This window comes from Bos indicus, chromosome 5 (assembly GCF_029378745.1).
Source record: "Bos indicus isolate NIAB-ARS_2022 breed Sahiwal x Tharparkar chromosome 5, NIAB-ARS_B.indTharparkar_mat_pri_1.0, whole genome shotgun sequence".
NCBI lineage: Eukaryota > Metazoa > Chordata > Mammalia > Artiodactyla > Bovidae > Bos > Bos indicus.
The window spans coordinates 40,751,849-40,763,625 of NC_091764.1; the positions used below are offsets into that span (position 1 = coordinate 40,751,849).

At 36.5% G+C, this 11,777-nt stretch overlaps 1 protein-coding gene across 5 annotated transcripts in view; it reads right to left on the reverse strand.

Moving 5' to 3' along the window:
• LRRK2 (leucine rich repeat kinase 2) overlaps nt 1-11,777 on the reverse strand; it is a 205,011-nt gene that overhangs the window by 170,446 nt on the left and 22,788 nt on the right. For all 5 annotated transcript variants that reach the window (XM_019960788.2, XM_019960787.2, XM_070789266.1 and 2 more), the window contains 4 exons: nt 11,148-11,267; nt 10,384-10,523; nt 10,211-10,290; nt 8,470-8,576 (listed from right to left, as the gene is read on the reverse strand). In XM_019960788.2, coding sequence (XP_019816347.2) covers nt 8,470-8,576; nt 10,211-10,290; nt 10,384-10,523; nt 11,148-11,267 — 447 coding nt within the window. The remainder of the gene's footprint in view (nt 1-8,469; nt 8,577-10,210; nt 10,291-10,383; nt 10,524-11,147; nt 11,268-11,777) is intronic.

Here is an 11,777-nt window from a genome sequence, read left to right on the forward strand (position 1 = left end):
GGGATTCTCCAGGCAAGAATACTGGAGTGGGTTGCCATTTCCTTCTCCAATGCATTACTATATGCAAAACAGATACCTAGTGGGAAGCTGCTATAAACACAGGGAGCTCAGCTTGGTGCTCTGTGACAACCTAGAGGGGTGGGATGGTGGGGGTGAGAGGAGGCTCAGGGAGGGGATATATGTATGCTTATAGCTGACTCATGCTACAGCACAGCAGAAACCAGCACAAAATTGTAAAGAAATTATCCACCAATTAAAAATAAACAATAAATTACAATCAAAACCATAGAAATATAAAGAATCATAAGAGATTACTACAATTACATGACTATAAAATGGACAACCTAGAAGAAAAGGACAAATTCCTAGAAATATATAATCTCCCAAGACTGAAGCAGAAAGAAATAGAAAATACAAACAGACTGATTGCCAGTAATGAAACTGAATCAGTAAACAAAAAAAAAAGTAAACAAAAGAAAAAAAAACTCTCAGCAAACAAAAGTCCAGCACCAGTGAGCTTCATAGATGAATTGTACCAAACACTTAAAGAATAGTAAATGCCCCTACTTTTCAAACTATTCTAAAAACTGAAGGGAAAGGAATGCTTGCAAACCCATTCTGCAAGGTCAGCATCACCCTGACACAAAACCAAAGATATCACACAGAAAAAAGAAAATTACAGCCCAATATCACTGATGAGCATAGATGCAGAAATCCTCAACAAAATATTAGCAAACCAAATTCAACAATACATTAAGGGAATCATACAACATGATTCATCCCATGGGTGCAAAGATGGCTGAATATTTACAAATCTGTCAATGTGAAACACCACACTAACAAACTGAAGAAGAAAAACAGCATATGATAATACCAAGAGGCAAAAACAAGTTTTGATAAAATTTAATATCAATTTATGATAAAAACTCTGCACAAAATGAGTTTAGAGGGAGGATATCTCAACATAATAAAGGCCTTATATGAAAAACCTATAGCCAATATCACACTCAATCAGGAAAGCTGAAAACATTTCCTCTAAGGTCAGGAAAAAGACAAGGATGCTCACTCACTTCATTTCTATTCAACACAGTATTAGAAGTACCAGCCACAAAAGACAGAAATACAGGGAATCAAAACGGGAGGGGACTGAAACTGTTTGCAGATGACACGATATATATAAAGAAAATTCTAAAGATGCCACCAAAAATACTAGAACTAATAAATGAACTCAGTAAAGCTGCAGATGCAAAATTAATATACAGAAATATGCTATGTTTCTGTATACTAAGAATGAACAGTCAGAAAGGGAAATTAAGACAACAATTCCATATACAACTGTATTAGATAGAATAAATCTAACTAAGGATGTAAAAGACCTATACTCAAAAAACTATAGACACTGGTGAAAGAAAATGAAGATGACACAAACAAATGAAAAGCTATACTGTGTTCATGAATTGGAAGATTTAATACTGCTAAACCAACCAAATTATCCTAGGCAATCTACAGATTCAGTGCAATCGCTATCAAAACATCAATGGCATTTTTCACAGAACTAGACAAACCATTCTAAAATTTGTATGAAAACACAAAATACCACAAATAGCCAAAATCTTAAAAAAGAACAAAACTGAAGGCAGCATGCACCCTGATTTCAAACTATACTACAAAGCTACAGGAATCAATACAATACGATACTGGCCAAAAATAAAAAAAAAAAAACAGATACATAAATCAATGGAACAGTTTAGAGAGCCCAGAAATGAAAACTTAGATGTTCATTTAATCTCCAACAAAGTATGCAAAAATATACAATGGGGAAGACAGCTTATTCCATAAATGGTGTTAGGAAAACTGCACAACTACATACAAAAGAATCAAACTAGATTTCTTTTCACATGATATACAAAAATAAACTCAAAACAGATTAAAGAATTAAATGAAAACCTGAAATCATAAAACTCCAAAAATAAAAGAAGCAGTGTGCTCTTTGACAATGATCTTAGCAATATTTTTTTTTCAATCTATCTCCTCAGGCAAGGGAATGAAAAGTAAAAATGAATAAATGGAACTACATCAAACTAAAAACCTTTTTCCCAATAAAGGAAACCATCAACAAAATGAAATGACCACATACTGAATGGAAGAAGATATGTGTAAATGATATATCTAATAAGGGGTTCATATTCAAAATATACAAAGAATTCATAAAATTCAAGATCAGAAAAACAACATAGTTAAATTGTGGGCAGAAGACCCTATAAACATTTTTCAAAGAAGACTTGGGGATGGCCAACACACACATGAAAAGATATTCAACATTACTAATCATCAAGGAAATACATATCTAATCCATAAAAATTTATCACCTCCCAATTGTCAGAATGGCTGTCATCAAAAAAAAGCACAAATAACAAATGTTGGCAAGGATGTACAGAAAAAGGAATCCTCATGAACGGTTGGTAGAAATCCAAATTGGTGCAAGCATTATGGAAAATAGTATGGACACAGTTCAAAAAACAGAACTACCGTATGATCCAATGATTCCACTCCTGGATATTTACCGAAGAAAACAAAAACACTAATTCAAAAAGATATATGGTCATACTAAGTGAAGTAAGCCAGACAAAGAAAGACAAATATGATATTATTTATGTAAGGAATCTAAAAAAGTGAAACAAATGAACTTATTTTCAAAACAGAAACAAACTCACAGACATAGAAAACAAACTTATGGTTACCACAGGGTGGGGAAGGGATAAATTAGGAGTTGGGATCTAAAATATACATACTACTATATATAAAATAGATAACCAACAAGGACCTACTATATAGCACAGGGAACTATGCTCAATATTGTATAATAACCTATAATGGAAGAGACCGTAAAAAAGAAAACATATATATATATATATGTGTGTGTATGTGTATGTGTATATATATATATATATATATATATAAAACATATATATGTAAGTATAATTGAATCACTTTGCTGTATACCTGAAACTAACACATTATAACTCAAATATATTTCAATAAAAATTGTTTTAAAAAAGAAATAAGGTATATAGACCTATATGTTCATTGTAGCATTATTCGCAGTAACCAAAATACATAAGCAACCTAAATGCTCATTGATAGATGCATAAATAAAGAAGATGTGAATATTACTGAGCCATGAAAAAAAATAAAATCTTGCCACTTGCTGCTGCCTGACAGACCTTATGCTAAGGTGAAAGGGAGTTATGCTAAGTGAAATAATTCAGACAGAGAAAAACACTGTATAATTTTACTCCTATGGGGAACCTAAAAAGCAAAAGAATTGAACAAACAAAACAGAAACATGCTCATAGTACAGTGAACAAACTGGTGGCTGCCAGAGCAGAGGACAGTGGGGGATAAGTGAAATAGGGGAAAGAACTTAAGAGGTACAGACTCCCCATTACAACATAAAGAAGTCATAGGGATGAAAGTGCAGCATGGAAATATAATCTTAATAATGTACTATTTTTTGTATGATGATAGATGATAACTAGACTTATCATGATGACCATTTTGTAATGTACAGAAATATCAAAGCACTGTATTGTGAACCTAGAAATTATAGGGTGCTACAGGTCTGATGTTGGGAGGGATTGGGGGCAGGAGGAAGAGGGGACAACAGAGGTTGAGATGGCTGGATGGCATCACCGACTCAATGGACGTGAGTCTGAGTGAACTCCGGGAGTTGGTGATGGACAGGGAGGCCTGGCGTGCTGCGATTCATGAGGTCGCAAAGAGTCAAACATGACTGAGCGACTGAACTGAACTGAACAGGTCAATTATATTTCAAGAACAGACTAATAGAAAAAGAGATCATATTTGTGGTTACCAAAAGAAGGGTGTACTGAATGAAGGTGGTAAGAAGGTACAAACTCCCATCTTTAAGATAGATACTAGGGCTGCAAAGTACAACATACTTCATATGTTATACTGTTGTATGTTATATATGAAAACTGTTAAGAGAGTAAATCCTAATCCTCATCACAAGTAAAACATTTTTTTGTTTTTCTTTCACTTTGCATCTATATGATATGACGGATCTTCACTAAACTTACTGGACTAATCATTTCCTGAGGTAATTCAAATCATTGTGCTGTACAGCTTAAACTTATTTTGTGATCCCATGAACTGTAGCCTACCAGGCTCCTCAGTCAATGGGATTTTCCAGGCATGAATACTCGAGTGGGTTGCCATTGCCTTCTCCAGCGTATCTTCCCAACCCAGGGATTGAACCAGGGTCTCCCGCATTGTAGGCAGATGCTTTACTTTCTGAGCTACCAGGGATGACCTCATACAACACTTTACATCAATTATACTACAATGAAAATTGAAGAAAAAAGAACAAAAAAATTTTTTAAGTAAAAACTGTACATCTTCTAAGTAAAATACCACTGTTTTGCATGAAGCACATGGAGCAGGACAAGCTTTCATCCGGGGACATATCAATGGTACCAGCTAATCAGAGCATGTGATGTCTACCTGGTCACTATAGGCTCCTTATGAATTGAACTACCAGTATAAAAAAAGGGATTAAGCTCACAGCTGATGCGATTGATCCATTTACCAAGAAGAGAGAGGTTGCTACTACACAGTGGCTACAGGAAGCCTGTCTGAGATCTAAAGTAATCTTGAGGAGCCTCTTGATACCTCCATCCGCAACAGTAAAAGTGAACTGAAAATTATAGCAACCGACACAGTACTATATATAAAATAGATAACCAACAAGAACCTTCTATACAGCACAGGGAACTATACTCAATAATTTGTATAATATGTTGCATTTCTATCTCACTATAATGGAAAATTATTTCAATTCCTAAAAGATGATGCTGTGAAAGTGCTGCACTCGATATGCCAGCAAATGTGGAAAACTCAGCAGTGGCCACAGGACTAGAAAAGGTCAGTTTTCATTCCAATCCCCAATTGCACTAATCTCACATGCTAGCAAAATAATGCTCAAAATTCTCCAAGCCAGACTTCAGCTGTACGTGACCTGTGAACTTCCAAACATTCAAGCTTGTTTTAGAAAAGGCAGAAGAACCAGAGATCAAAGTGCCAACATCTGTTCGATCATCGAAAAAGCAAGAGAGTTCCAGAAAAACATCTATTTCTACTTTATTGACTATGCCAAAGCCTTTGACTGTGTGGATCACCACAATCTGTGAAATATTCTTAAAGAGATGGGAATACCAGACTACCTGACCTGCCTCTTGAGAAACGTATATGCAGGTCAGGAAGCAACAGTTAGAACTGGACATGGAACAACAGACTGTTTCCAAATAGGAAAAGGAATACATCAAGGCTGTATATTGTCACCCTGCTTAGTTAACTTATATGCAGAATACATCATGAGAAACGCTGGGCTGGATGAAGCACAAGCTGGAATCAAGATTGCTGGGAGAAATATCAATAACTTCAGATATGCAAATGACAACACCTTTATGGCAGAAACCCAAGAAGAACTAAGCCTCTTGATGAAAGTGAAAGAGGAGAGCGAAAAAGTTGGCTTAAAATTCAACACTCAGAAAACGAAGATCATGGCATCTAGTCCCATCATTTTTAATGGCAAATCAATGGGGAAGCAGTGGAAACAGTGAGAGACTTTATTTTTTTGAGCTCCAAACTCATTGCAGATGGTGACTGCAGCCATAAAATTAAAAGACGCTTGCTCCTTGGAGGAAAAGATATGACCAACCTAGAGAGCATATTAAAAAGCAGAGACATTACTTTGCCAATAAACGTCCATCTAGTCAAGGTTATGGTTTTTCCAGTAGTCATGTATGGATTTGAGAGTTGGACTATAAAGAAAGGTGAGAAGAATTGATGTTTTGAACTGTGGTGTTGGAGAAGACTCTTGAGAGTCCCCTGGACTGCAAGGAGATCAAACCAGAGCATCCTTAAGGAAATCAGTCATGAATATGGAAGGACTGATGAAGCTGATTGAAGCTGAAGCTCCAATACTTTGGCCACCTGATGTGAAGAACTGACTCATCTGAAAACACCATGATGCTGGGAAAGATTGAAGGTGGGAGGAGAAGGGGACGACAGAGGATGAGATGGTTGGATGGCATCATTGACTCAATAGACGTTAGTTTGAATAAACTCCGGGAGCTGGTGATGGACAGGGAAGCCTGGCATGCTGTATTCCATGGGGTCGCAAACAGTCAGACACGACTGAGCAATTGAACTAACTGAACTGATGCATATATGTATGTATAAAAGGCTTTCCACGTGTCAGTAGTGGTAAAGAACCTGCCTGCCAACGCCGAATTCATAAGAGACATGGGTTCAATCCCCAGGTCAGGAAGATCTCCTGGATGAGGATACGGCAACCCACTCCAGTATTTTTGCCTAGAGAATCCCATGGACAGAGGAGTCTGGCAGGCTACAGTCCATAAGGTCACACAGAGTCAGACACAACTGATGCGACATAGCATACAGCATATGTATGTCCAACTGTGCTATATACCTGAAACTAACACAACATTGCAAATCACCTATACTTCAACAAAAACAAAAACAAAGAAAAAAAAGCACAGCAACCAGAAAAGGCAGTATGACTGAGGACTTTGATCTTTCATGGGTGAAGGTTTGGGTCACTCCAGAACCAGGAGCCACGCAAGTTCCAGTTGAGGACAAGGGAAACATGGAATGAGGAGATGAAGACAGAAACTATAGATACTAACTTTATATATATACACACACCAGCTGTCACCTGGTGACCAGTTACAGAAATGAGTACTGTAGTAGCTTTGGCTAGTCTCTCCATGACTGTTACATGTATGTGTCTATTTGTATAAAATAGTCCTTCTTTAAAAAAAAAAAAAAAAGCAGAAGTTTAAATCTCACAAAATCATGGTTGTTTTGTTGACATATCAAATGTTTCCATGGAGTTACGAACCACAGCACCAGCACAATGTGTTTTGTACATGGTAAAGGTTTGTCTACTCTCCGCTGCTGCTAAGTCACTTCAGTCGTGTCCAACTCTCTGAGACCCCACAGACGGCAGCCCACCAGACTCTGCCGTCCCTGGGATTCTCCAGGCAAGAACACTGGAGTGGGTTGCTATTTCCTTCTTCAGTGCATGAAAGTGAAAAGTGTCGCTCAGTCATGTCCGACTCCTCGCGACCCCAGGGACTGCAGCCTACCAGGCTCTTCCATCCGTGGGATTTTCCAGGCAAGAATACTGGAGTGGGGTGCCACTGCCTTCTCTGGCTGTCTCCTCTCTAAGGTGCCTCAACAAAAGCAGCAAAGTCCAGTGTTCATTTTCAAGAGTGAGACCCCTACACACAGCCCCACAACCCAGGCCTCTGCACAGCAGAGGAAGGGAGATTCAAGAAGAGCAGCTCCCCTTTCTGCCACTTCCACTGACTCATTATCCTTTGAGAGCAACCCCGATCAATCTCTCAGAGCTTGGCCAGCCCAAGCCTTTTATGATGGCCTTTTCAGTGCCATCAGAGATGAAGTGAGAAAGAATGAAAACAAAGAAGTGATTTTCCTCTTGATCTGACTTAAATAACCGTGTACGGAAACATGCATGAGGAGGCTTTTTTCACTCTACTCGGGTTCTCTACTAAAAGCTGATGCTAACACTGGTCTTTTTTTTCAAGCTTTCAGTGTTCTTCTGTATTTTTTCCCTTCAAGAATATCCTTCAAGAGCTGCCAAGTCCTAATGCTTTTATGATTAGTTTTCTCCCAAGATTTTCTGGCCGTATTTCCTATTTATTAGGGCTGAGCCCTAATAAGAGCAGCCTGAGCCTCAATTCTAAACCTCAAGAGTTCTTCCAAAGGTATAACAGCTATTTTTCTCTCCTAAATAATGGAAAGCTGTAAGATTTACATGTAAAGGACTATATTTTCAAATTTTTATAATGGACAATTTTAGAATATTTTATAATGTTGACTCTCTCTCTATCCACTGCATTCCTAAGAAACAAACACAGGAACAGTGTATAAAGACAATTGGGGCGGAAAAGTGACCATTTGGGTACTGTTACAAATATTCAAAACAAGACCACTAGACACAAGCTAAAAGTCCATCCGTAAGAAACTGGAACATAAATGAGGACATAGGTATGCATTGGGAAACTACACAACCATCAAAAATAGTAATGTGGGAATTTATATGTAGCAACATAAAAAAAGACATGTAAAATTTGGTTATAAAAGATTATAATAGCATTCCATTTCTCAAAAAAACATAAAATGTATTGTATATGTCATGTGTAAGTACATACACAGAAATCCAGAAGAAAAGCATCAAAATCTTATTTTCTTCTTTCTCTTTTTACCTATTTGTCAATATATCTATATGTCAGATATATATATTTACATATTTGAAGTTTTTACAATTATCACTTTTATAATTTTAAAAATACCACAAAACATGTTTCAGTATACTAAAAAATATGGTGTACCTCTTACCATTTTGTTCTAACAGAGTTGACAAAGCATTTGCAGATGCCTGGAAGACTTCTTTTGATGAAGAGTGCATCAGCATGGACAGCATCACTTCCCTGTGAGCTGGGAACCTTGCACAAATTCAATCACAACATTAATAGTAATCGCTTTAATAATTAACTCAAATATTTACTTACTGTTATCTAATCTAACAACCAATAAGGGCAGATAAACAGTGTTTTATGCCACCTCTACTCACAGGAGAGCAGTGTTATATTTACATTATATTCAAATACATTAACTACTAATAAAGTAGTATTTCTGTTTCTTCAAAGTAGATAAGCAGTAGAAGGAGAAAGTAGAAGACTCAGTAAATATATAAATAGGTGCTAAGAGTAAAAAGATTAAGTGAGAAAAAGGAGATGATGTAAGCAAGAAAGGAAAAATTAAGAATCATAAAGAAGTAGAGTGAAAATTTTTAATTTAGAGCTTAAATATGTTTTAATGATGTATTTATTTTAACAATCTCCTGTGAGTTTTAAAGTATTAGTATCTATGAATTGAAATTTTTATAAATTGCAGCATGAACCAACCTTAACTTCTTTAAAAGATTGCTCAAAGCATATTAGAAGGCTGGTTTAACACATATTTTTCAAAATTTACAGTTTCCATTCAAACTAGAGACATTTAAATAAATAGAATCTGTCATTAACTGCCTTCTAATTGCCAGTTGATCACTATGGAAATGAGGGCATCCCTGATAGCTCAGTTGATAAAGAATCTGCCTGCAATGCAGGAGACCCTGGTTCGATTCCTGGGTCGGGAAGATGCCTGGAGAAAGGATAGGCTACCCACTCCAGTATTCTTGGGCTTCCCTTGTGGCTCAGCTGGTAAAGAATCTGCCTGCAGTGTGGGAGACCTGGGTTCAATCCCTGGGTTGGGAAGATTCCCTGGAGAAGGGAAAGGCTACCCACTCCAGTATTCTGGACTTGAGAATTCCACAGACTGTATAGTCCAGGGGGTTACAAAGAGTTGGACACGACTGAGAGATTTTCACTTCACGTCACTATGGAAACAGGCTGTCAGAATTTGAGGTGCAGAATAATACTACTCAAATTTCCAAGGTAAGGCATTCAAAATTTAAAATTGAGAGGCTATGCAGAGCCAACAGTACAAACATAAGCAGTTGCTCATGGACATGAAACAAATCAGACATACAGAACTCCTGTTTGCAATGTGCATCTTTGTCTGGTCTTATGATGTTTAAATGGAGCTCCCATAGAAAGCATCCTCAAGAGCTGACAGTTATACAAATAACCCTTTCAAGAGAAGACAGGTTAATACCACCACATAAAGTGGGGAGTCACTAAAGGAGGCTTCTAACCACATCTAATTACTGATACTGACAACATCCTGGCTAGTAACCACAATAGAAAAGGTCACAGACAGCTCTGCAATTTCTGTCAGTTGAGAATAATTAGCACTTATAAATTATTAGCCAGAAAACTGAAAGGTTCTTTCTTGATGATTCATAAGTTACTGAACGACTCTTGATTCTAAATCTCTCCATAATAACTCTCACACAAAGAGAGTTTTACTAACTATTGAAGACAATGGGCATCAAAATATTATATATTCACAAGTATTTTATGGCAACACTTAATATAAATACCTATATCAAAAATATTTCAAACAATAAAAATTTCAGTGAATTGATTAAAAATATGACTAAAATTTTCTATCATATAAAATCAAAACTACTCACTGGCCATCTTCATCTCCAATCTTCTCGTGTAAACTGTTTTGATACATAAGGAGATTATTCAGGGCCCAACAGGCAGCCTCCTGGATTCAGGAAGGAAAAAAAGAAACCTGTCAAAAAATAAACTATTGAACAAAAAATTTTGAAGGACTATAAAATTTATGACAGAGTCTAACCTGCACATGCTTGTTCTTTCTATGCCAAGTTAATGCTTTGTAACAGGCTTCCAGCCAAAACAATTTATCTTCTTCATCATCGTCATTCTCCTGATTCTCATTCTTTTCCTCTAAGTCTTGATTTAAGAAAATGGTCTCAGCTTTGGAAAAATGTAAACATATAACTTATGTATACTTTCAAGTGACCAACTCTTAAGACCATTATTTTCAAACATCAACAGAGCACTGGTTAATTAAAAGACCTCTTTAATATATTACACACTTTATCATTTTGCTATTCCATGTAGATAAGTCAGATGAGGGAGAGGGTACCAAACAAAACTAATAGGCTAGAGGAAGATTAATTAAGAAAATGAACTGCTGATAATAAAGCTAAATCAAGGATGTATTCACTGATATCTGAATTGGGATATTTATCACAACTTTATTTATTTATTTTTTGTTTCTTTTTTTTAAATTTAATTTAATTTTATTTTATTTTTTAACTTTACAATATTGTATTGGTTTTGCCATATATCAAAATGAATCCGCCACAGGTATACATGTGTTCCCCATCCTGAACCCTCCTCCCTCCTCCCTCCCCATACCATCCCTCTTATCACAACTTTAACTCCCTTGAAAGTATCCTCCATGAGAAAATGTGTCACAGTAGGAAAAGAAAAAGCATTAAGGGTTCCTTCTCTATATAAAACTTTCTTGTTATAATGTTAACATTCAGGATCAAACGCGCCTGAGAGAATTTCCTTGTTAGTGAAGTTACTTACTGAGGAGTGCTAAGCAGCTGAGTGCTGCGATTTGTAATACTGCATTCTCTGAATACTGCTGCACAGCTTTCACCACAAACTCATGCACCTCATTTAATACCAGGATATTAAAAAAGTTACCTAAAAGTTAAGTGACATATTAGCAGAATTCTCATCCATGGAACTTATATTACCTTTAATTATGTAACAGTATTTAAATCAACATATTTGAGTAGTGATAACTATTCTTAATTACATTAAAACATATTTACTGTAATTAAAATCACTTAATGATTACATAAAGAACTAAAAACATTTCATTTCATGCACACATTCAACTATCTTGCTTAGACAACAGAAATGACTGGGCCAAAAAAAAAACTGTTATATAATTTGCGTTGTTTGATTCTGTCTCATGTCTTGTTGCTGTTGTTTATTTGCAAAGTCTTGTCCAACTCTTTTGTGACCCCACAGACAGTAGCCCGCCAGACTCCTGTCCACAGGATTTCCTACATGATAATACTGGATCGGGTTGCCATTTCCTTCTCCAGGGGACCTTTCCAACCCAGGGATAGAACCCATGTCTACTGCATTGGCAGGTGAATTCTTTACCATGGAGCCACCAGGGAAGTCCCCCTCTTGTCATCATAT